Below are 27,670 nucleotides of genomic sequence, written 5' to 3'. Positions count from 1 at the left end.
CTGGTATGCTGTACATTTAATTGATTGCTCTTACTCAGAGATGGTCCGCCTGCAACCAGTAGATGGCAGCACCATTTTAAACCAAACAAGAACAAGGGTTACATCAAAGACATTGCCACTCAAAGTGCTTTCGATATTGCTCTCATAACATGTTGAACCCAGCACTTCATTCTGGAATGCAATCTGACTGCCATGTCAACGCACTGCAGATAAATGGTTCTAATTTCCTTGTTAATGATTGGCTGATCATATCACTAATGGGATTTTTAATGCAGTTCTATTTGTGGTCATTGAGAGGCATATTCGGTGACCTTGATGAGGTCATGTTTTTTTTTTTTTTTTTTTTGCCAACAGCAGCAGCTAACAGAGCATTAGAGAAGACAGCTGCACACGTACATTCAAGTGTGAGTGATCAAATCAATGTGTCACTGTTTATGAGGCAGCCCTTGGTTTCACTACTGCATCCTGCCCTGTCTATCTCCCTTCGCTGTCTAATTGGAGAGTTGCCCGCCTGCTGTTCGCTTTCACTCAGTAACTGGCATTTTCACACAAGAATTCTGTCACACATGCATTCGTTGGCAGGCCACATTAAGCATTTGCCCCCTGTTAGTTAAATCGTTTTGGCAATGTCTTTCGTTGCCGGCAGGAAGCAAGATCCCATGAAGCAAGCACAGCCACAGACATGTGCACACACACAGCTCTAACCCCACCCTCTGTGTTTTACACTTGGCACTAATTTGGTAATTAGTCATTTAACACACACACACACACACACACACACACACACACACACACACACACACACACACACACACACACACACACACACACACACACACACACACACACACACACACACACACACACACACACACACACACACACACACACACACACACACACACACACACACACACACACAGCATTGTCATGCTAGTGAGAACATTACAATCCTAGTGAGAACATAACAACAATTTCTCCTTTTCTAACACTAACACTCAGTACTAGAAACTTTAACCTTAACATCACCCCAATGATGCTTACATGTCATCACTGTCAGGACTTGAACTCATGTAGGTACATGCATAAAGGTTTAGACCTCTCATTACTCTTGTAGGCCTACTTATTTTACAAAACAGCTGTGTTGTATACAGCGTATACAGCATGCATTCTCCCAACCTCTTGGTCTCGGGAAACAGCAACATGGGTATATTGAGGCTGTCTGTCTGTACGTACACATGTACGTGCAGTATGTATGAATGTGACTGTTTGCAATGGATCAATAAACTATGTGATATCAAATCAGGTCTCAATACACTGTATGATATCAAATAAGAAATGGCCATGAACCTGTTCATGTCAATATCTGACATATGGTGCAATTTGGTGGTCAAAGGGCAAGGTTGTTGATAATCCCACATGGCTCAACAATGCAGACCTATTTTGGGTTGTTTTCATTTGGTCTCTGTATTCTTTTTTCTCTCCTCTTTTTCTATTGTATTTGTATCGTGTTTTTGTGTGTGACTTGTTTAATTTCTTTGGTTGGTTTATTTGTTTCAGTACATGCCTATATGACCTGTGAGTATGTAAAAAAACTAAAAATGTAATAAACCGAACGTTTAAAAAAAACTATGTTTCTTGTCAATTCTCCGTAACATACTCACTATGGGATATCACCGCCCCCTGGCGTTGATGCAGAGCTACATACCATAAACTCCCGGGCCATTCATTGGCTGAGAAGGGTATGTCACGTGTCCGGTAGACCGGAAGAGGTATAAAACCTCTTGCGTGACGTGGCTCATCCTCTTTCGCTTCTCTGCATGGCAGATGCAACAGCTCAAGACATACCTTAATAATAACAAACGTAACTTTGATCAGGACAGAAACCAGCTTTAGCCCACTCGGTGGTACTTGTACTAACCAACGGGTTTTCCTCCTATTAAAAAAAAAAAAAGTTTTATTATTTCCGCTCCCGCGGCTATCTTCTCTTTCTTTCTTTTACTGCTAAAGCAAGTTTTCCTCCTTTGAGTTTTCCGCGCTCTTAGCCTTGCGGTTGAGAGCTAACAGGTTAGCTCGGGATGGAGGTTCCACGTCCCTGCGTATTGCTGCTCTGCCGCTTGATGCTCGCCGGGGATGACCCTCGTGGTTTCTGCATCTCGTGCCTCGGTCTCTACGGGGCCGGGGCATTTCCAAGATGCACCGGGACGCTGCGAGGACTGCGCTGTTCTCCACGCTGCACCTCGATAGCCGCTTAGCCAGGGCAGCGCCCTGGCTGCGGGAGGCAGCGACGTCTCGTCCCCGGTCGTCGCGGATCCAGCAACACGGCCCAGGGAACGTGGGTGGTGGGGCCCACCACGTGCGCTCACAGTCCACAATGGGCCCTCCGGCAGTCCCGGCTGCGAGCGGCGTTAGCCCCCGCTCGCAGCACCTCCAGGCTGCTACACAAGCCGTGCTACGCAGCACTGCAGCAGCCGCTAGCACCGTGTCTGGGAGAACCACCCGGGTGCAACTACCTAGCGGCACTTCCTCCCCCTCTTCCCAGCCGTCTACTCCGCTGCCACAGCAAGCGTACCGGGCCAGCGGTGCGTCGCCAGGAGACAACGAAGGGGCGACGGCGACGGCGGCATAGGCGAGGGGAGAACGAGGCAGAAGCTCGTGAGTGAGTTAGCCCAGACTAGCTACGTTAGCTGCTTCGCTAGGTTAACGTCGCCTTAGTCAGGCAGTGTTTTGTTGGCTTAACACCCATGCAACAGGTTATTAACAGCGTTGTCCTAGCCTAGCTTGCCTCGCTAGGATAACACCAGCTTGTTAGCCTTCTCACTCTGTGTATCGAGCAAACCTCGGGGGCTTCTGAAGACCTTACTCGATGGACAAGATGGACGGCCCCTCGACTGCCAGAAGGCCATGTTTAATGAAAACGAATGTGTGTTTAAAAGTACAATTTTTTTTCTGCCAAAGAAATAAATGTGTTACATGTTACAAACGATCTCGTTCTTTCACGTGGCTTGAGTGCAGCGGAGCAGTGGAGTCCCCTACCGCGGGCTTCTCTGCTCCAATGCTCTCTGTATATAAGCCCATAATGTCTGTGATGCCCGAACTCCGGTATCCCAGACATTGATGGGCTAATATCTGTGCATGTAATGTAAATGTATCAACGTTCTCAATTACATAAGCCCACACTGTCTAGAACACCCGAGTCCCAGTGTTCTAGACATTGTTGGATAACATCTGAAAGAGCAGCGGGCTTCTCTGCTCCAATGCTCTCTGTGTATAAGTCCACAATGTCTGTGATGCCCGAACTCCGGTATCCCAGACATTGATGGGATGATATCCGTGCATGTAATGTATCAACGTTCTCGATTACATAAGCCCACACTGTCTAGAACACCCGAGTTCCGATGTTCTAGACATTGTTGGATAACATCATATGAAGGTAATATAAAAACCCACATCACCCCTGTCCGCCAGAGGGCGCAAATGCGCCAGTGGAATGGGGTCACGCCGGTTTTTGCCTTCCGTCCCACAGGAGGTGCCCACGCACCACTGTGAACCGGAAGTACTTCGGTCAGACATGACCCCTTGGCCGTACCGCCTCATGATTTGCAGGCCACGTTCGCCTTTAACGAGCGACAAAGCATCCCCTACGGGGAGGAAGGTTTTGTCGCCTCACAGGCTTCCGTCCCACAGGAAGTGCCCACGCACCACTGTGAACCGGATGTACTTCGGTCAGACATGACCCCTTGGCCGTACCGCCTCATGATTTGCAGGCCACGTTCGCCTTTAACGAGCGACAAAGCATCCCTTACGGGGAGGAAGGTTTTGTCGCCTCACGGGCTTCCGTCCCACAGGAAGTGCCCACGCACCACTGTGAACCGGAAGTACTTCGGTCAGACATGACCCCTTGGCCGTACCGCCTCACGTTCGCCGCTGGAGGGCGACAAAGCACCTCCTAGAGGTTTGTCGACACTCCGTGCAGAGCCTTTGGGCCCAGACAAGATGGCGGCGGCCAGAGTAAGTTAGGGAGAGAGTAATGACAGTAGCGTCGATCCCATTGTGAGAATGGAAGGCGGAAGTGCTCTGTCTACGTCAATGAGATAGTTCCAATGTTGGAACTATAGCCCATAGAGGCCCGCTTTGCGGCGAGAGCAAAGCGTGACGTTACTCTTTTTTCTACACTCTGGCGACGGCCAAGGTAGGATTACTCATATATATATAGTTTTCACTGTATATATCTATGGGCTTAATTCTGACGCCGGGGTTTTTCCCGTGGCCAATCACGTGACTCCTCCGAGTCCTCCGTTGGCCAGGGCTTACCGGCGCTACTAAACGAGGGCCACACAAGCACCGCCGGCGGCAGTGGCAGCGTCACTGGTCCCCATGGCAACGCTCCCACTCTCCGAGCGGCCGATGACGTCACGTCCAACCCGCTCGCTCGGTGTGTGAAGCAAGGGAGGTTTGCAAGCCGAATGCTTAGGTATTGCTCACAATACTGAAGGTTTTCAGGCTGCATTTCTCCACAAAATCCCCCGTGACAGAAAAAGTATTGTTTTCCCGTGCAAGGGGTCCAGCAGCCAATACTCTGAGGGAGGAAGTCTCCTTCCTCTTGAGCTTGGGCGCTATTAAAGAATTACTTCCGATACTTCTGTTACTATCCCAGTACATCAGCGTTACACTGTGTGTGTACAGGGTTTTTTCAGTACAGCAGTGACACACTGTGATTGTACTGATCAACTCCCCTGATCCGCAACAACACATTGTGGTTGTACTGGTGTGTTTTCCACGGGCTCTTATGCATATAATCTCCTATGTCGGACACGGTGTTGTTCCTCTCATGCAGAGGGTAAGGCAACCATGTCTCTGAGAGAGGGGGTTCACTCTCTCTCCATAGTGAGTATGTTACGAAGAATTTGTCAAGAAACGCGAGGTTACGTTGTAACCCCGGTTTCCTTAGAATTCAGAGTAACATAGTCAGAGAACTATCTATGAATCGGAACCAACTGGTTTTCTATTCGTAATATTTTCTGGTGGAAAAGAAGGGGGGGGGGGGTACGACCCATTCTGAATCTGAAGGGTCTCAATAAATACTTGGGTCAAAGAGCGGACCTCTGTCTCCGCCATTTTGGAGGGACAGATGCCCCCTTTGCCGTACCGCCTCACGGACTACAGGCCTCGTTCGCCACTAACGAGCGACAAAGCACTCCCTAAGGGGAGGACGACTTTGTCGACGCTCCGTCCGGAGCCTTTGGGCTCAGACGAGAGGGCGACGGCCAAGGTAGGCTTACTTCGGACGGCCCCGTTTGTCAGGGTGACAGCGCCGTTGGTTTCCATGGAAACAGACAGGCTGCGCTGGCGGACAAACCGGATGCTGACGTCAGGCAAGGTCCCCGTGACCGGTCACGTGACCCCGCCGGGTCCTAACGGACCGTTAGTACCTCTACTGCCTCGAGCGGTCACCTCAGGGTTAGCACCGCTGGCGGCAGTGGCAGCGTCGCTGGTCCCCATGGCAACGCACACAGGGTTAGCGCTGCTAGCACCAGTAGTAGCGTCTTTGGTCCCCATGGCAACGCACACACAAAGAACCGGTTCCCTTGGAAACGGATCTCAACGTTTCTTGGCCCATGGTGATTTAGCCTTGACTAGCTTGTTAGCTGCTAGGTTTGCAGAACCTCCAGTCAGGCTACTGTTGCTTCGATTGGCGGCTAACTGGCCTCACTGACAACGACACATTGCAGTGTTGTTTTTTGGTGCAGCGCATAGCCAGCCCCGCTAAAGCAACACCACGGTGGCCACCTTCCACCGCTACCCTTCCACGGTCTCTAACGGCCCCGCATGTGCGGGTCCGCTGGATCGCGTGGCGACATCACCGGTCCAGTTGGAAACGTGTGCGTTGTCCGCACTGGGTGACATCAGAGCCCCTCCTGACTCGCTTGCTGAGGCAGCTTGTTGGAGAGTTTGCAGTCCGGAACTGTTTTACTATCCCGGTACTTCAGTGGTACACTGTGTGTGTAGGGGTTTTTTCAGTACAGCAGTGACACACTGTGGTTGTACTGGTCAGCTCCCCTGATCAACAACAACACACTGTGGTTGTACTGGTGTATGACCCTCTCTGCGGACGGTGCGTTAAGGAGATGGGTGGACCAGCATTGTTTCAATGCTTATTTCCACGTTCCTTTCTATCCACCACAGTCAGGAGGTGGCACGGCACACAGACGTGGCCGTTTCCCCACTTGACGTCGAGGGGTTTTTCACCGTCACCGTCCGTCGAGCGTCTTGGTCCCGTCTCAGCAGACCACCTTCATAGGGGGTCTCGCTGGGCTAGACCAGGCTCACGGCGCGTCTGTCCCGGGCGGGATAGACAGCGTTTCGGCCTAGGGTCTTCTCGCGTGAGGCGACAAGTCACATACAGGCTATGCGTGCAGGCGACGGGTCTCATGACTTCGGCCTTACACCTGTTTCGTTTGGACAAGCCCCACGTGTGACCTTTTTTCCCCGGAGGTGGATGTGGGCTCTTGGAGCCCCGTCCACCTGAGGTTGTCATGTCCTGATCGGAACCGACGACACCACGACCGTGTGCTATGCCAAAAAGCAGGGAGGCCTGGCCTCTCCAGTGTTGGACAGGCTAGCTGGCGATCTGACGCTGTGGTGCGACGCGCGCCTTACGTCAACCAGAGCCTCACAGGTACCGGGCCTCCTGAACAGTGGAGCGACTCTGTTGTCCAGGGGCGTTTTTTGGTACGCAGATTGGCCTCTCCTCCGGAGATAACAAGCCAGATCTGGGCCAGGTTGGCCGACTGAACTGCTTTATGCATTCCCGTCACGGGAGTTGGTCCTCTCAACTTGTCAGACTCCACGGACTGTCAGTGCCACTGGTGGCACTGGCGTGGGGCGCATGGAGGTTAGGAATAATCCTCTCCTCTACAACGAGCCCTGGGCCCTCCCCCCGATCAGAGATCTGCTACGGCAGGCAGGGGTCGGAATTTTCCACAAGCAACCTCAGGACCTAGACCGGTGGGCTTGGCCCGTGAGGGGGAGACCTTGACTTCTTATGGCCTGCCCCCTGAGGTGGTAGCTACCATCCAGGGGGCGAGGGCCCTTTCCACGAGGTCTGCGTACGACGACAGGTGGAACCTGTTCGTGTCATGGTGTCTGGGTCAGTCACCGCCGGTTGAGGCCTTCCGGGCCTCGGTACGCAGCATCCTCAGGTTCTTGCAGGACAAATTGAACCAGGGTCTGGTTTTCTCGACGGTTAAGGTGTACCAGGCGGCCATTTCCGCTTGTCACGTGGGTTTCGATGACATGACGGTTGGCCGACATCCGCTGGTGCGTAGTTTTATGAACGGTGCCAGGCGGGCCAGGCCGGTCTCTAGGCCTCTGTTCCCGGCCTGGGACCTGGCGGTGGTGCTGGGGGCGCTTTGCCTCCCACCGTTCGAGCCTTTTCACTCTATGGATCTGGAGATCGTTAGTCTCGAAACGGTTCTTGTGGTTGTTTTCACTACAGCTACACGGGTCAGCGACATACATGCGCTCTCAGTAAGTTCGGAGTGCATGAGGTTCTTGGGAGACGACAGCAGGGTTTGGTTAAGCCCAACATGGCGTTTGTTCCCAAGAACGGAATGGTGACCCAGACACCGGTTGAGCTGATAGTTTTTCATCCGCCTCCTTTCGCTTCGGCAGAGGATAGGCGGCTGCACTGTCTCTGCCCAGTGAGGGCGTTGAAGCTCTACTGCCAGAGGACGGCGGTCGGCCGGTCGTCGTCGCAACTTTTTGTCTCCTTCGGCCCAGATGGTCGGAGGAAGGCAGTGACTAAGGCGACGCTTTCTAGATGGAGTGTGGATGCCATTTAGGCTGGCCTACGTCAGTAGTGGCGCTCCAGTTCCAGAAGGACTGAAGGCTCACTCTACTAGAGGCGTGGCTACTTCCTGGGCCCTCTCCAGGGAAATGTCGGTCCAGGAGGTGTGCGCGGCCGCAAACTGGTCGTCTCCATCGACTTTTGCGGCTTTCTACAGCCTGGATGTGGCAGCGGCGTCAGTGGCGCACGCTGTACTGGGCATAGCGGCTGTCTCTAGTTAGGGTGGGGGAGGTTAGGCAGGTCTTTTGTGTAACCCGCCTTTGTTCCCTTCTCTACCTTCCTTCTCTTGAGTCCCCTCGGAACCACCGTTGGTAGGTTTCCAGGGGAGGAGGCCCTGTTCCTTGTTTTCACTTATGGGTCAGACTTGTGTCTGTTCATTAGATGAATAGGCAGACTTGGTCTGTCAGGGTCCTTTTCTTTCAATTAGATACCGCACCCCGGCCCGGAGGGCTGGGGCGCCCGTGAGGCCGAAGGTCACGTCCAGGGGGACGGGGCCTTATGGCTAGGGGGCGTGCGGACCTGAGATTCGGTATGGCTATAAGCCCCAGGGGGGTTTATGTATCCCATAGTGAGTATGTTACGGAGAATTGACAAGAAACTCAGGGTTACGGATGTAACCCCGGTTTCTTTAGAATTCGGAGTAACATACTCACCTAACACCCCTGTTTGTGTGCATCTGCATGCAGGAAGCGTGTTAAAGAGGATGAGCCACGTCACGCAAGAGGTTTTATACCTCTTCCGGTCTACCGGACACGTGACATACCCTTCTCAGCCAATGAATGGCCCGGGAGTTTATGGTATGTAGCTCTGCATCAACGCCAGGGGGCGGTGATATCCCATAGTGAGTATGTTACTCCGAATTCTAAAGAAACCGGGGTTACATCCGTAACCCTGAGTTTTTACTTATATTCCCTTCTAAGAAGCATTTGCATTTTTAATTACTTGAACAAATTCTGTATTGTGCTATTGTGTGTGATTGGGTTGATCTTGTGTCGTTTTTGATTTATGTATGTTTAAAAAGAAAAAAGGATGGACCTATGTTGAGTTGAATGCCCTGTATGTTTACCTGCAAATGCTTCATAATAAAATCATTAAAACTATGCACACCACTAGGTTGCCCTTGTTTGTCCCTGGGACCAACAAACTGTGTGATTCCTGTACACAAATGCTGCTTACAGTAACAACAGAAAACTGTATTGTTGAAAAACATCTAATGGGGTTGCTTTGCATAGGCCCAGGGACAGATACTATGTCAAGGATCTGGGTTTGAGGCCTGTTCTTACCTGCTATAATGTCATCCATCTGCTCGAGGGCAGCCTCCAACATGTGACTGGCATCAGTTTCCATGACAATTGATGGCAGCATCAGACCTGAGACCTTTCAATGTTCTGTGAAGAGGAAAGACAAATTGGACATATTGAGACAATCAACAAAGCCTTGATGCCACAAATTGAATAATTACACATTCTCAACCACAAAAAAAGAGAAACTCTCGCTGACATTTTGCTTTGCATGAGCACTCACTTGGCCCGGGGTTTGATTGAAGTGCTAACACTAGCTACAGTATCCCACTGTGAGATTTTCTCTATATCATGTTCAAATTAACAGCTAATTTGATCAGCACACACACACACACACACACACACACACACACACACACACACACACACACACACACACACACACACACACACACACACACACACACACACACACACACACACACACACACACACACACACACACACACACACACACACACACACACACAGGCTCAGGGGTAGAGTGGCCGGGTAGAGTGAACTGGAAAACCGCAAGGTTCCCAGTTCGATCCCGGGCGCTCCCCCAGAGTTAGTGTCGAAGTGTCCTTGAGCAAGACGCTGAACCCCTAATTGCTCCCGATGAGCAGGTTGGTGCCTTGCATGGTTTCCTTCCGCCATCGGTGTATGAATGTGTGTGTGAATGGGTTAATGGCACAATCAATGTAAAGCGATTTGGATAAAAGCGCTATATAAATGCACCATTTACCATTTACACGCACACACACGCGTCTCATGTGTGCGTGTTCAAATTCACAGCTAATTTGATCATGATATGGAGAGAATCTCACAGTATGAAGTTATCTGTAAGGATTTCTATAAGTGATAGTTTGGGAAACGTCCTTGGGCATGGGAGTTGTTTAGGGCTGGTGACACACAAGCATCACGCTCTGAACACAGTCACATCCTGTTGAGTGATGACAGATGAAGCAACGGTTAGCGTGTCGATGCTAGACACCAACACTAATTCAATGATGATTCATCTTATTAGCGTGGCTGTGCTTTTCTTACGGATTTCTCGATGTAATCACATGCAAAAAAAAATTGGGGTATTTCTAAAAGAAGGCATGCTTTGGAAACTTTTAGGGGGATTTGGGGTTTTTATTACCAGAAAACAAAGAGGCTTTTATGACGTAACTAAATCCATGACTTGGAAAAAGCAGGTATTGGGTTTGAGCAAGGAAAAACTGAGTGAGGGCCTCTCCTGCAAGTGACCCATAATGTAATATTCTCTTCTAGAGATGCTCAGTAAGTATGCTACAATTACATAAAAACAGAATCCTTATCAAGTCATGTGGACTCACATGAACGTTTCATGGACAGTGGCATTGTAGACCATGCAGAAAGAAACTCTGCAAGACCGCGCACGCGCACACACGCGCACACACACACACACACACGTCATGACCATCAACAATAAACATTTGCTTTGTGCAGTTATCTATAAATAATGTAATGATGAAGATTTTATCTTTCACACATCACTGTGAAATGTAAGAATCCTAGTGACCCTTTTGGGGTTTTCATTTGCTCCAGTGTGAGAGTTAACTTAATGTTAACTTAAGAATCAAATGCAGTGTGTAAACAGTGACATAATTCATATAATTGGCTCCAACATGTGTCATCAGCTGTCATGAATTATGACCTTTATCTGCTTGACCCAGTACACACATGTGGTGAATCACATAAGCATAGTTGATACCCATGATACGATGACCATCAACTACTTTATTAGACCGACGTCTTTGCACAATGATACAAGATGCATGTTCTATTCCTAACCATTCTGTTCTTGTCCTTGTTCCATATCTTCTGGTCACGTCATGTGTCCACTGTCCAATACTGTATATATTCTCTATGTGTGCATTAAACTTCAGAGCTTGTCGTGTGATACTGCCTGGTGTCATCGTGTTCTCCGCGCACGCGACTCAACTGAAACATCACTCACCACCCTTAGTTAGATGGAGACTCTTAAGGGACCACAGGGTTGGTCAACCGAAATCACAACATCAGCTGTATTGTTAAGTGACATTTTCACTGCATTTACCTCCGGCTCCCCGGCCGCTCGTCAGGCCAGAATTATGTGTCTAGAAGGCTATAGGGAGCAAAGGGCTTAAAGGGACATACAATGCGTACACATACTGCAGTAACTGCACCCTCTTGCATGTGGAGACTTCCCAATCCATTCTTACATTCATGTTCTAATAAAAGGAGCAAAAACACATGCACCGTCCCGTAGACACATGCATACTGCTGTAACATGCAAACTGGTAGATGTTCCTTAGAGCAAGATTGTTCTTCTTTGTGTGTCATCTCTGTCATCCTACTTTCCCTGTCATCGCTGCCTCTGGCTAGTCTTCCATCTCCCTTCTTCCAGCTTTGCGACCCCATCACTGTTCATTTATCAGTTTGTAACTCTGACATTGTACCCGTTCACGGGTCCATTTGGTTACATTTGCACACACTCTCTGAGTTACATTAACACTGAGGTTTTTGCTGTGTTCTCCATCACCCTCCAGTTGCAAGCACTCGTCCCTTTTCTGTCATCTGTCCTCCGAGGCGCTCGTTCATCTGTCATCCTGACTTACAGACCAATAGAAATCAGCACTGACATCAAGCGGGAAGGCTGTGATGTAATCTACTGCTGCCCGGGCAAACAGGCACCCTATAGAGCAGCCTCATGCTCATCCACATTAACTCTAATTTCACTACACAAACTCACCAGTAAGGCCAACAGTGGAAATCTGCAACTAAGAGACGAAATGCATATTTAACTGCAGTTATTATGCTGCTGCATCTGTGAATATGGTGTATGCCATTGCCTATGCCGTATGCATATTGCGTGTGTGCGTGCGTGCGTGTGTGTGTGAAAGTACAGTATACTGTATGTGTGCTTGAGTGTGCCTGTTAGTCATCCATATGCATGGATTGTGTGTGTGTGGGGGGGGGGGGGGGAGCAACCAGTGCCTGAGCACCTGCCTGATTGCCTTCATAGGAGAAAGTGGCCTTTTTTATGCTTACATAATTTCTCTTGTTTATTTCTCTTTTGCTGAACCAAACCAGCTGCTCTCTGCCCTGCTGTCATTCAATACAAAGGCTAGACTACAGGTTGTTTTGTTGGCACAGGTTCCCATGTTTTCCCTCCTGATAAGTCTGGTTTTAGGACATGCCTAGCACCATCCTTTGCAAGTCTTGCTCAAAAATGTGCACCTTGAGTCTGTTGATAGGTCTTTTTTAATGTGTTTATGTTAATCAGTCAAACTTCTTGGGGCTTATCTGTTACTCATTACATCCATTTTTGTAAGTAATATGTTGTCGTTGTCAGGCAGAAAACTTGTATCTGTTTTTAGTAAATTAATGTCCTACTTTGACGTATGACAATGTCGTGCAAATATAGTGAAACTAGCCTATCTACAAGCTAACAACAGGTCGCATCACAGCGTGTTATGAGCTTGTAGGGCTCCAGGGGGGGGGGGGGGGGTGGCCTTTCTTACATTAGAGCACCTCTGGCCTCTTAAAAGTGTGTGCACAGCTGTGTGTGTATAAATCTATATCATATTGTTCATTTTCAGTGTGTCCATGGCGCTTGTAGAGACAGAGGTGATGATGGCACCATTCATGAACTATGACAGACTAACTCTGTTCAGCAGCACTAGGACAACAAAGCCTGTGTGTGCGTGTGCGTGTGCGTGTGCGTGTGCGTGTGCGTGTGCGTGTGCGTGTGCGTGTGTGGGTGTGTGTGAGTGAGTGTGTGTGTGTACTAGTACCGTATGTTCAGATCCTGATTATCCTTATTAAGAGATTATTGCCATGTTATATGAACTGAAACAGAAAAGCAAAGAGGATCATTCGTATTGTCTGTGTCTGTGTCTCTGTGTGTGTGTGTGTGTGTGTGTGTGTGTGTGTGTGTGTGTGTGTGTGTGTGTGTGTGTGTGTGTGTGTGTGTGTGTGTGTGTGTGTGTGTGTGTGTGTGTGTGAAAGAAACAATGTTTTGGTCCTCAGACCTTCATCAGGTAAATTTACCGGAAGGAAGAGTATGTTATCATGGTTGAAATAATGAGCAAAACAGCCCTAAATGTTGTTATGGTATATTCACTGCATGTTGTTTTATTTAAACAGATGAGAGAAATTTGAGTCCTACTTCTCGTTCTAGTGAATGATTAGCGGATACATTCTGGCAGATAAACTACATACTGTAGTTTTTGTCTTGTAATTTCTTAATAATCTTGATTCACAAAGAACCACACTACTTATAAGAGAAATCTACAGCAGAAAAACAGGTTTCTTTCAACTAACGTCCATGAGTGATGACATGACTTTGTGGAGCATAAAGTGAAGCTGCACAACGTCTCCTTGTTTCAAAGCTGCAATTCATATATCTTTTATGTCCTGCCTGGCCCAGGATTTAAACCTGGGTCTCACGCATTAGAGACCAAATTTCTACCGCTCATACAAGAGACGGTTCCCGCTTGGCCTGGGGAGATATTGCATTTATGAGCTTCACCCGGCACCAGGGTCAAGCTTTCTAAATAAAGTTGTATTAACATACTCTACCATACAGATTGGTTAAATAACTTTTTATTCAGTAAAATAAGTTCCACATTGTAGCTTTTAATTGAAGATGTGTGTGGAAGGCTACAGAAAGGTGTGTACGTGAAATACATCAAGTAACAACCAGAGCAGATGTCTACAACTGACACTGGGTGGTTACCACCAGAATTTCTAACATTCCTTTTACTCCTTCTCCAGGCAGCACCTACATTTCTCAAAAACACTGGCATGCAGCTGTTTATTTGCTATATTCAGCTATGGCTGCTAAGCAAATAAATCCCTGAGAGGAGCAGAAACCGCAGTGGATATCATCTATCACTGTTGTCATGGGAAAACCTTTGTAACTTCATGCACACTTTTGTCTTTTGTTTATATGATTTTAATTATACAAAGCAAGGTTTGTGAAATCATGATTTAGTGTGTCCCAGTGTGTGGACTCTTATCCAGCGTATTGTGTGTTCCTCTCATACAGTATGTAAGAAATATGTTGTCGGGCAGAAACCTTGCATCCCCTTATTTGAACTTTTATGTTTTTTTTGTAAATTAATGCCCTACTTTGATGTATGACAATGTCGTGCAAATATAGTGAAACTAGCCTATCTACAAGCTTGCATCGCAGCGTGTTGTGAGCTTGTAGAGCTCCGAACATTTTCAAAGGGAAATATTTGTGAAATGAAAAGTATTGACAAGAGCTTGTGACTAAATAATAACAGAGGATCTTTCTTGTATTTCCTGAAAAGTATAACAGTTTTGGACATACAAGGTTTCCACCCGATAGCAACGTTATTAAGTGTCTAACATTTGTTTGACGGGTACATTTATTTTCTTCTCTGGTTTCTACATTTGCTATTGTGCCCTGGTAATTTAGCTAATTTCTTCTTCTAAATTGTGGAGGTTTGTAAGCTTGAAAGTGGGAGGGGGGGTGCCCTTTCTTACATTAGAGAACGTGTCACCTACCCATCTTACAGGTATCTCATCTAGCCTGACCATTGTGGGTGGTTGTGATGATTTATTGAGCCAAATTCACATTAACAAAATCCATGTGCATAATTCTGAAATGAATAGTTTGCTGAGGAGGTAATTTTGAGCTAATATTAAATTGTCATTGGTTTTCGTTGGTTTCCTGATTGATATAGCAGTTTGCTGGTTGACAACAACAATCTAAGGGTTCTGCACACTATGAGAGGTGCCTCTTTTTCACACACACACACACACACACACACACACACACACACACACACACACACACACACACACACACACACACACACACACACACACACACACACACACACACACACACACACACACACACACACACACACACACACACACACACACACACACACACACTACAGATACCTGCTGCTCCCTACCCCCTGCTGTGAGTGGGATAAGCTACCTAAAGCTAACTAAAGACCCTCAAATCCAGCACCCTGCAGCCCATGCACATTTCTTTAGAAAGAGAAATAACACTATCGTGGTGGCTAGCAAGACCAATTGTTAGAATGCAGCAAACAGCAGATTTCAGAACAATGTCTGTCCATGAGAAAGAGAGAAAAAAAGCATTGATGGTTCAGCTTTCAAGTACCACAGCATCAAAACACATCATCTAAACTCTTGCCGAAGTCTAACGCTGGACTCAAACAGAATGGCTGCTCTGTGTATTTTTTGTGGGGAGAACAGAAAACTGTGAAGTTTAAAGCTACAAAACTTGGAATTTCTTAAGGCAAAGTCACAAACATATTCCCACAATCGCCAGTGTTTGGAATAAAATAGACAAAACACAACTTGAGCCAACACAATGAGAACACAAAGAGTAATGTTACTGTGGTGGAAAGGTTCACTCCCCATACAATATAAACAGACATACATTATACTTATTGGAGCTGCCACACCATTGACCATATTCACACAGTGGCTTGTTTGTTCTTACGTCACACAATACACCACCACAATTATTACACCATATCCACACACACACACACACACACACACACACACACACACACACACACACACACACACACACACACACACACACACACACACACACACACACACACACACACACACACACACACACACACACACACACACACACACAGTATAATAGTACTACATAATAGTACTGTGGTGAGTAACTAAACCAAGCATCAGTTCTTATTGTCTTTATGCAAACAATCACATCAAAAGATCCATCTACTGCACGTGTGTGAGAATAGCACAGGCCCGAATTGAACAATGGTCCGCTGGACCTATCCAGCTTCTGCCTCAATCGACTCCACACTGAGGTCTCTCTCTGTGTGACAGCGACACAGTAAGAGACAGACAGAGCAGTGGTACAGTGGTTAGACTGGGTATGCATGTGTGCGTGCATGTGTGTGTGTGTGTGTGTGTGTGTGTGTGTGTGTGTGTGTTCGTGTATGCCCACAGAGAGTGAACCGCCACCCAGAAGCTGGGTCTATTTAGCTGCACAGTCGTTGAGTGCCTGTGCTGCTATCAGCTTCATGATTAGAACCATCAGGGCCATCACATGGCCTGCTGGGACCTAAGTACATTACTGACATCCAACACTGCTCTTTATCACTGCCCTTTTCCTGCGCCCGGTCACAACCCAGCACATGAATGTTCAGAGAGTCTGCAAGCAGCTAGTGGGAAGGGGTCTGTAAACCATGATGCATGTAGGAAAATAAATTAATTCCAATACAGACGAGTACCTCTGTCCCACAGCCATTGCTGATAGGCTAATGCAGGGGTCTTCGCCGTTTTTTGTGCCAAGGAGTCAGGACCCCTTAGCTGAGAGAGAGAGAGAGAGAGAGAGAGAGAGAGAGAGAGAGAGAGAGAGAGAGAGAGAGAGAGACCCCCATATAAAATATTGTTTATTTTAAAGCCTTTCATGCAACTTTGAAAGGCTTTGAAAGATAGCTGATTGTCTCATCAATTTCTGTTGACCGTTGGGATTTGAGGCACCCTTGAAAATATTCCATCGTAAAGCATTGCAGCATTGATGGCTTCATAGATTCATTTAACAGCACTATCATCAGTGAGGTATACATTACATGTTTATGTGTGTTTGTTTACACATAATCTTTGCTAATAATATGTTCAATTCACGTTAGTTGTCATGTAAAATGTATTTTCAGGCATTTCCTTTTTTGCATTATGACCCAAGCGTCATAATAAGTATTTACAGAAAATAGCCATTCTACAAGCTCACAAAAGAGATTTTCGTGTAGACTCGAGGGAAAAAAGGACTGGACATTCCTAAGGAAAGATATCCCAGCAAGCACAATGACGTCATGATGACGTTATGATGACGCCCGGTCATCACCCCGGTGACGTTCAGGACTAGGCCAGATCACAGCCCATATGGGGATGATCTTTACGTCATTTACAGGACGTCATCACCGGGACATCATATGGACATTTGGACAGCAATTTTGGGTGATGAGAAATGTGTTTAGATGACGTCCTGGAAGTGACGTTTTTGTGGTCAGGATTAATTTTGGTTGAAATCAGGTGATATTCTGGGCCAGATCTGACTTGTCTTGGTTTGACTTGATCTAGCCCCAATCGAGACGTCACTGATTGGTCCGGGTCCTGACTGTGCTTGCTGGGATGGTTTCCATGTTCAATACTGGCTGCAAGGTAGGTCGCTCACTTTTTACAGTAGAGGTTTCTCTCCTTAAGAGTTTAACATGAGGATAGTTTATCATGAATGGAATTGCTCTGCAAATCATGTGCCACTTTTCAAGAGACAATCAATCAAAATATGAGGTTGTGAACTGGAATTCTAAACCAAAGTTGAGGAACAACTTACCCTTGCAATGCAGTCTACCTGCACCCTAAGCTTTATGATACTGTAGTGTACGTAATATATAACAATTTATAATACTAAGCTTTATATACTGTACTCTAGCTCTCCCCCTCCACTCCATTACCGCTCCGCCTAGTTTCCAAAACTTAGTTTTTTGCAAAAATACATTATAGCGAGACAGATTGCCGTCTTCAAGCAGAAAATGTTCTGCAGTGAAAAGAAGCCCCTAAGACTAATCACTTTGTTTTTCTTTTCTTTTTTACATTTGTGACTCAATTTGACCTCCGTTATTCCTGGAGTCGGATTATTTCGCTGCCAAGTGCCCTTTGTTCTTTTCGAACTCTGCACACGCGAAATATAGATACATGCATAAACAAAAATGCTATAAAAAGCATCATCTTAGAGCTGAGTCTGTAAGGTTTAACATTAGTTAGATTATCTTTTTCTGCTGTTTGGCTCTGCGTATTGTGTGTTCTATGAAGCGTGGCAGTACAGTACATTGTGCCTCCCAGCTGCACTAGTTTGCTCTACTCTGCTTCTGATTTCATACCACAGTGGTTCTCAACGTGGGGTCCAGGGACCCCCAGGGGGGTCCTTGAGGCGGTTCCAGTAGCCCCCCCAGCTAAAGGATTGATAGTTAGGAACCAAATGGACCCTTTACTAGTCTGTGACACCGACAGTCTGTGACGCCGAGAGAGAGAAATGAACACTGGGGATTTTACAGTGGAGAGATTGGGGTCGCAGAGATAAATGTAATCTCAAATGGGGGTCGGGGGGGCCTAATGCATATTATCTGGGGTCCTTGAAATGAAAAAGGCTGAGAATCACTGCATACTGTATGTTCCATCCTATTACATCAGTGGTTTTCAACCTTTTTCATGCCAAGGACCCCTAAATTGATATACATTTGGCCGCGGACCACCATTTGAAAATGTTTTGCGCCAGGGACCACCAGAAGCAAAGATATCAGTTAATTTTCGCTTAAAAAAAATATAAATATTCAAAGATAATGCACACTTTTTCAAGGTTTTTCAAAAATAGCAGATCTACAAGCTCATAGCGCGGCACTCGGTGCCGCGCTATGAGCTTGTATATCTGCTATTTTTTAATAGCCAATAGTCTGGTTTGTCAAGGAATTTGACTATAATTTTCAGTTTCTTTGTTCCGTCAATTAATCTCTGGGTCGGGCCGGCCAGGTCAGTTCTAGCCTCGATCTCCAGGCTTTTATGGTTTAGTTTTGCTAAATAATATAAAAGCCTGGACCAGCGCGTCGGTGTACCCCGGTATAGGAAGTGTTTCATTTCCCCCAACCAACCAGAGTGCAGTGGGCGTAATGTTGTGTTGACGGGGCGGGGGGCTGACGGACAGATCGGTGAACCAATGGGATCACACACATTCTCTCGCCGGAGATGTTAAACCCCGCCCCTCTAGGCACGAAAGCAGGAGGGCCCTAGTGCAGCCTAGGTCAGTTCAGACTCACAGCAATGAACATTAGGTATAAACAGCCTAGTTGACCACATATGGTCCAAAGAACGAAATAAAAAGAAATGAAACAAAAACAAAACGATTCACAGGACCGCGTTCATTCTGTGATTGTACCAACACCATGGTGCTTGGCCTAGCACGCTAGTGATATCAAATAGTCACAGGGAACCTAGACAAACACCTCTGAGCGATACTACCACAACCAGCACAAGCACTAACTTTGGGTTACAGAACAGTATGATACAGTCTCCTCTTATTAATCCATGGTTATACAGCTACAAATGCAATAGATGACATCAATTGAAAAAAGGCTGTTGTCATAACCAATTACATTTTAAAGTAACATTCCTTCCTCAGTGCTGCCCTCATTTCCTATAATGTTTTCTCTTTTTATCCAGAAGGTTATCAAAGACTCACACAGGCAGCTTTGCAGGTGAATGTTTGACTGGGAGTTTCATCCAATTAAACATGTTCAAATTATTGACCTGCTTGTGATTAATTAACCCCTTGATATTTCTTAACCACTTAAAACCATAGATTGACCGATAGATTGATCGTTGACCGGGGTCCCGCATGCATGGGTCCATACTTGGTCCCCAAAGTTTTTCCACTACATCAAATCTCTTTGCCAAAAATAGCAGATCAACAAGTGAGCTTGTAGATCTGCTGATGGTTTTTCATCAAGGGCAGTATGACAGTGGATGTGGTGGAACAGGACAGATTCTCATTTCCTTCCCTTGCATGTATTTATAGAGAAAGAGAATACAACTTTTTTACACTGTACATACATTAACAGAGCAGAAAAGGGAAAGGACACAGAAACAAAAACTGATCAAACTGAACAAACAGATGGAGTCTGAAAAACAGACAGCTGAGCTGATCTGAGCTTACACTGAGAGGGTTGTGACAGAGAGCTTGTTGCCTGACAACACTTAGCCTCAGCACCATTATCACAACCATACTGTAGCTAATTACATTATTCATCATCAGACTGACTTACTGTAATCAGAAGAGGGTGGAGACTGCGAGATTATCAGTCAGAGGACTCTATGAACTGTACAGTTAAATTTCAACAGCATAAGAACACGAGCGTGTGGTTTTGATGTTTGCTCATCTACAAGTATGGCTGGCAGTGAGTTGCAAAAAAATCTGTCTGCAATTCAATTTCAACAAAACAGCTCTAGTGTTTCACTTGATGTCGCACAGGCTGGTTCTTGTATTTCATTAATAGAGACCACTTGTGTATAAATCTAGACTAAACTGTCCAAGGTCACAGGAACGATGAACAGGCTTTGAGCTAATGTTTTCCCTTTCTTTTTTTGCCGTTGACTAATCGTGGCTGTCACAACAACAGACATTAAAAAAGAGCTTTAAAAGGCTGTTGTCTTTGATCATGGATCTTTACTGGCCACCATTCTGTTAACCGCTTAAGCCCTATATATATATATATATATATATATATATATATATATATATATATATATGACAAATAGAAAAATGGAGATCTGCTAATTAAAGATTTTAAGAAAATATTTTATTTATATTTTCTTATAATATATTATTATTACAGCTTATATATTTTTTATGTTTGGCCAATAATAACATGCCTAAAACAGGGACACCCGGTTGAAAGTGGTTAATCAGAAAACAGACGGTCAGGACTGGACAGGTTCAATATTGTGAGAAAGTACTTGTAAAACATTTACTACTAACACAAAGGTGTGTTTGTTTGGCAGAGTGGAAATCCGTAGCTTTTAGAAACCAGAATCACTGGAACATTTTACAAGGACAATTAGGGCTGCGCCTCTGAGAAAAGGAAATGCCAGAATACATGTGAACCTGTTAACCATGAGAAGAAGGGTTAAACATTAACACCTACAAATGTTTGTGCATGCGGCATGCGTGTCCTTGTGTGTGAGTTTACCATTGCTCCTCATTTGCCATAGCCAGTTTAGATTAGTGTCATCAGCTAGGGGCCAGCCCTAAACCCCCCCGGCCCTCCTGTCATGCAGGGTAAATCCAAGTGTGCGTTTGTGTGGGTGTGTGTATGCATCACTGCAGCCAAGCCAACAGGAAACACCGGAATCTCCACCAATTAACATCAACATAGCCTCGATCTCCAGGCTTTTATTGCTTAGTTTTGCTAAAAAATAAAAGCCTGGCCCAACTATAGCCTGTACTGGGTATGAGGAAGTGTTTCATTTCCCAACCAACCAGAGTGCAGTGGGCGTCGCTCGTAATGTTGTGTTAACGGGGCGGGGGTTGACGGACAGATCGGTGAACCAATGGGATCAGGCGCCGTCTCTCGCCGGCTCTATACACACGCCCCTTTATACACGAAATCAGGAGGGTTGCAGCAGGCTAACATCAACATGATGGAGCAGACGACATTTAAGATGTTGAAATGTTCCCTCCTCTCACCTTTAGTTTAAACATTATTTGCACTCTCTTTCTCTCTCTCCCACTCACTACTTATTGTGAGTTTAAAAGCCATGATTTTTTGGGGCATGATTTTGAACTCAATATGTGTGAAGTGTTTCATGATCCTTGGATCAAACCAAATGACTGATGATAACATACATTAACATATATCCAGAATACAAGACCATCAAAAACAAAATGAAGCAGATTTCCTCAATCCCAGAAGTGAATTTAAACAGAGGGGGGGAGATCCCTGCTGGACATTGGCATACTGGTTGAACTCAACACAACAGGTTGATTTGCATAACACTATCACTCAGTCCTATATTTAGCCCTTCCACCTCAACACACTGGCTCACTACCAAAGGCACATTAGTTAGCGAAGCCTATGTCAAAGAAGGAGAGAGAGAGAGAGAGAGAGAGAGAGAGAGAGAGAGAGAATGCTTTGAGAACAAAAATTGCTTGGCCTTGTCGCAGACATGATAATGGGCAATAACAGTAAGAGTACATTTGCCATAGATCTAAAGTAATCATGACATGATGTGCTTACATCTTTGCCTAAGTGGGTACTACAACATGGCATGCTGTAGTAGTACCCACTTATTCCATTCGCAGAATGAGTTTCACCTCACAGTTTGTTGCAAGCAGCCCTGGTAAAAACGATACCCATGCAAAGACATCTGGTCGATTTCTAGGCCAGAAACCATGAGTACACTGTGCATGATGCAAGGGTCTTAAATGGATACATCATTCACTTTTCTTCCATTAAATGAACTGGAAAATACAAAGAGAACAGGGACTTTCCACTTTCTCCAGTTCTTGCCCAGGAAGGCCTCCCAAAACACCATAAAACTAGCAATAAAACTAGTATATTGTATGATTACCGTGCAGGTATAAGAGTAAGAGGTTCTTAGCAAGGAGTGTACTGGGTGGTACCGGGTAGTGCTATAACATTTAAAGAATTTCAAGTGCAGACTCCCTGCCTCTCTCCCCTACAGCTCTCTGGCTTTAGGGGATTCAAGATATAATGTGGGTAAACAAACACACTGGTATTCAACTTCATGCAGCTCAAGTCACTCCCTGAGCATATTGAAGAATATTACAAACGTTTGACTGTATGAACGAACAAACGCCTCGAGCACCCACAGTTTGTTTTACCGTGATACAAAAAAGGGATAAAGATTTACAGAGTACATTATTTGACTCTTTCTGAAGCCCTGACATACAGAAGCCCGAGGCATTGAAATACCAAGCACCAGATGCAAAGACCAGTGTCAGCAAGTCACCACCGTAAAACAACATGTCAACACTGCTTACTGTACATATGAAAGATGCTGACCGCCTCATATGACAGCTGGAGCAGGCCAGTCAGTTATCATTAAGCAAAAAGGGCCAATGGAAAGCACTGTGATTAATGAGTTAGCCAATCAGTCCGTGTTTTCGTTCTTAAAGTTTCACGTGTTTGTACTTAAGGTGACACGGGCAAAGCATCACATGGAGTATTGTTGCATTGACACAAACAGGCATACACGCCTGTCAACGGGACAGCTGTACATTGTGTGTGTGTACAGTACATGTGGATGCACCTGCATGCTATGCTACTCTATTGTGCGTGCATGATATGCATATCTGTTGGTGTGCGAGAACTTGTGACATGGGGCCCGTTGCATAATGCACACGGTATCCTTGTTTCATAGTCTGCACTAGTGTGCACGGGCATTTGTTTATGTTTACGTACTGAAGCTCCGTTTCAACAGTTACTGTATGTTGTATATTGTCAACAGTTTGCTAATAAATGCATGGCCTCCTGTGAGTGTGAGGACATTTCCCCTCAATAGCCTAGAAGATGAAAAACACCAGCAACAGTGAACAGGAAAACGTCCATCCCTGCATTGCCTGCCATCATGTATGACAAAACATCATGAGTAGCCTTCAGTGAGGTGCACACACACACAGGTAAGCATCCGGACCAGGAGAGTAGGGTTACTCTCTAAGTCAAAGTCTCAAACCACTATGACCAGAGCAGAGACAGATCACATTACGGTATAACGTTACAGCTACACAAGGCTCCTGTGCGTGTGCGTGTGCGTGTGCGTGTGTGTGTGTGTGTGTGTGTGTGTGTGTGTGTGTGTGTGTGTGTGTGTGTGTGTGTGTGTGTGTGTGTGTGTGTGTGTGTATTGTAGGGTCTCAGGAGCAGGTCCGGGTAAATGTCATGCACCAGCGAAAGCACATTTTGGTTGGTGAGTCACACACACACACAGCCTAACCAGTACAAGACAGAGGTTGATATATATGCTGAGTTAAGGACAGTGCTTGCCTGAACCCAGTGCGATACCAAATCCCATAGTACTTAAGAGGCTAGTCTATGACGTCAGTATGATGTCATATTGATGACCTCAGGGAGCTATATGGGTATAATAGTGCGTTCACACAGGCAGATTAAAAGATACATGCTACCGTTCAATTTCAATGCTAACCAGCGACATGAAGATACAAAGATACATCCGACGTTTGTAGCTGTAGCTACAGCGGCGAAGATACAAAGCTACAAATTGAAGTTGAGCTGGGTTCAACTTCCAGATACAAAGATACAAAGCTACAACTGTAGCTCCGATGTTCGCACGCTTGATGACTTCAGCGACCGCGTTGAGCAACACAGATACAAAGCGACACAGATGCGGTGTATTTTTGTATCTTTGTATCTTTTAATCTGCCCGTGTGAACGCACCATCAGGGACACAGACAGACTTGCCCAATGCCTCGCTCACATCACTCGAGTCTCCCCTGTCTTCATGCGAATCTTACACTTCTGGTTGGTAGGAATATCTTCAGGTATGCTATATATAAGCTCTTCTTATCAATGAGATGGCTGACCCCTTTGGTGATGTCATCAGCACGACGTCAGCAATTATGATGACATCAGGGATCCCCATATCTACATATTTAGTCAATTAGTCGGGACAGATACACACATGGTTTTCTTGAGTATTTTTGCCACTTTTTGACACACATTGGTACAGCGCACAAACATTAAACAAAGCTTGGCCAATCCATGAAGCCAGTGGGTGGGTTTGGCCACAGATGCACACATGCACCACACACACACACACACACACATTATAAGGGATTTTCGGCCGCCAGTCTGACCAAATTCCCATTTGGCATAACACATCGCCGACACATGCCAAGTTTGAAGTCTTTAGGTCAGCGGTCCCGAGTTATGCCCGGGAGAGGTAGGCAGAGGTGTTCAAGTGACTTGAGTAAAATTCATTCAGTAATACATCCATAATCCTATTACATAACTGGAAACATGCCAGAACCCCTGTGCTCAAATAATGAGGAAAATATTATATGAGATTATATGAGATTATATCATATAAATATATGTTGGGAAGAATTAAAAGACCCAAAATTAAGGAAAAATTAAAGACATGGGATCGATTATGGATTGATGTGAATCTTAGAAAGTCATACTGTGAAACTTTTTCAATAAAACAAAAGTTATTTTTGATATAATCTTTTACTGGTATATTCTTCATGATAACCATTCCACATCAATGTGTTTTTTGACAACTTCTCTAAACACAATTTTAGTCACAGGTGTCTACCTCGACACAGACAAACGACGTAAACGTAAAGGACATTTATTTATTTATTCATTTTAAAGTGAATACATTCCGTTTCTGATAACGTTGTTGTTGCTTTCCAAAATATCCTCGGTGCAAGAATCCTGCAGCATTTGTTTTGGAGCAGACTTCTGTGGTTTTGTTTTGAACTGAATCCATTGAATCGGTGTTTTAATGTCTGTATTCTAATCATTCAGATATTTATTTATTAATTAATATTTTTTTTATTTACCCAGGGGAGATTCACCGAGAACTAATACTCTTTTTAAAAAACGCCCTGCTTCACACTCACACATCAAAACCTGGTACAGTAGGTGCCCGGTACAACCAAAGTATTACACTGTTGGCCACTGAGAAGCTCTGGAGCAGTTGGGTTCAGTGTCTTGCTCAAGGGCACTTCAGCGGTGTTGGGGGAGGAGTAAGTGGTGGCCATTATTTCTGCCTTTCGGTTAAAACTCGCACCTGCACCTTTAGGCCACCGCTGCCCCAACCAAGTTGTAGAATGCAGTGTGTGTGTGTGTGTGTGTGTGTGTGTGTGTGCGTGCGTGCGTGCGTGCGTGCGTGCGTGCGTGCGTGCGTGCGTGCGTGCGTGCGTGCGTGCGTGCGTGCGTGCGTGCGTGCGTGCGTGCGTGCGTGCGTGCGTGCGTGCGTGCGTGCGTGCGTGCGTGCGTGCGTGCGTGCGTGCGTGCGTGAGTGTGTGTGTGACATCGATGTCTATTACATGCAGAAAATGACCTCGAAAAGGAACCTGGCCAGTAAGCCATTCTATAAGCGCTCCCAAAAGCCACTTCCTGCATTCCATGTATCTTTGTTTATTCTAGGATAGGGGGTGGTGAACCTCTACAGCGGCAGAACAGTAAAACATGTAAAATGTGGTACCTCTATGAAGGCTGCATCCCCTAATACCTTGCATGAAACACAATCCCTACAAACAAACAGAAATACGTGCCAGTCAGCGCAGTGCAGAGCATACTCTGCAAATTCTTGCCATAAGAGGGTAGACGCAAAACCAACACAAATCGCAACGCACATAATCCAAATCAAATATTTGAAATGCCCAAGATCTCCTGGCTTTATTTTTCGTAAATTATCAGTTCAATTAACACTCGGGCTTTTAATGTGTAGATCCTCTTGCAGCCATGCAGAGGGAGACAACCATTGCCCAAATCCATGCAACCGAAAACTGGCAAAAACTTGCAAGCGTTGTCAAAACAGCTGAGCTGCACACTGTTGACTGTTTACTCTCTCCCTTCATCCTCTCTAATCCTGCTCCCGGTTTAAAGTTTCGATCTCCCTGTTTTGAAGAACTGCATTAGACAGAATCTCCCAAATTCACAATCCCTCCATTCTTCCCCTCCCTTCGTTTACGCTCTGCCTCTTCCATGAAATCTGTTAAAGAGGTTTTCCCACCTTGCCAGGGCACTTTGCCTCCCCCTGGCCTTCTCACCTTCCTCCAACCCTGTGTTCTTTCACCCACTTTAACCCCCACCGCCGCCACCTCTTCTATACCTCCTCGTTCCTGTTCAACAGGTTCTCCAGTCTGTTCCTCCTTTCCCACCCTCCTCTTCACCTACACCTCTTCTCTCCTTTACCCTGCATGTTGTTCTGTTTGGTAGTGTTTAGGACAGGTCTAATGGAGAAATAAGTCTGCAGCAATGCTCACACTCCCGTCTCAGAATCGATCCAGGACCCATCCATTGTGTGTGAGACAATTAAGTTGAGAGACAGAGAGCGAGAGAAAGTCAGACCGAAAGAGAGAGAGGCAGAGAGAGAAAGAGAGACAGAGAGGCTTGGGTGGGCCCTTGTGTGTCTAATGAAGTAAGAGGGTTAGAATGGTCTAGCTTGCTACCGTCATTAAAATAAGCAGTCTCCAGCACGTACAATAATACCGCAGGTGCTACTGTGTACATTTGCACTCCGTTCTCACACACTCACACACACACACACACACACACACACACACACACACACACACACACACACACACACACACACACACACACACACACACACACACACACACACACACACACACACACACACACACACCTTGGCAAGCAGTGTAGCAGATACTATGCTCATCATACTGTGTGCACACAGACTGTAGAAAATTGAAACTGTCCGGACATGAAACCATGATGCTAGTCATGCTGAAGGCAGGAGGTTACACACAACAATAGTGATATCTGTTTAATTATTGGCTCTGCTCCTCCTGACGCACAATGTCATTCTACCAGTTTCACAATCACTCACTGTTTCCCTCACAACGCAAGGGCTGAGGGGGTGCAAGGACAAAAAGTGAGAGAGAGAGAGTATCGGTCTGTGGCTCTGCCTGTCTGTTAACCACAAAGCTAATTATTTACATTGTGTTTTACTCCAGTCCACTTTCCTCTCTCTCGCCCTGTGTATTTGCCATTTCACCACTTCCTGTCCCTCTCTCTGCTCTTCCTCAAGGCCCAGCCTCATTCCAGACAAACCAACCAGAGTAGGTGAGTTTCTCTTCCGAGGCAGGCTTTCCTCCTCTTCCTCCACCCGTTTCACTCATCCCTCGTTCTCTTTACCTCATCTGTCTGAGACCCCAAGGATTAGAACAGCAGGG

General features: G+C 46.0%; 1 protein-coding gene across 7 annotated transcripts in view; it reads right to left on the bottom strand.

Moving 5' to 3' along the window:
• ppfibp2b (PPFIA binding protein 2b) overlaps positions 1-27,670 on the bottom strand; it is an 87,440-nt gene that overhangs the window by 57,627 nt on the left and 2,143 nt on the right. For all 7 annotated transcript variants that reach the window (XM_080438592.1, XM_080438594.1, XM_080438597.1 and 4 more), the window contains exon 2: positions 9,133-9,237. In XM_080438592.1, coding sequence (XP_080294718.1) covers positions 9,133-9,214 — 82 coding nt within the window. In that variant the 5' untranslated portion in view covers positions 9,215-9,237. The remainder of the gene's footprint in view (positions 1-9,132; positions 9,238-27,670) is intronic.

This window comes from Gymnoscopelus braueri (genome assembly GCF_963280865.1).
Source record: "Gymnoscopelus braueri genome assembly, chromosome: 9".
In the NCBI taxonomy this organism is placed as follows: Eukaryota; Metazoa; Chordata; class Actinopteri; order Myctophiformes; family Myctophidae; genus Gymnoscopelus; species Gymnoscopelus braueri.
The sequence above is the reverse complement of the archived record's forward strand: the minus strand, read 5'-3'. Positions and strand labels throughout refer to the sequence as shown.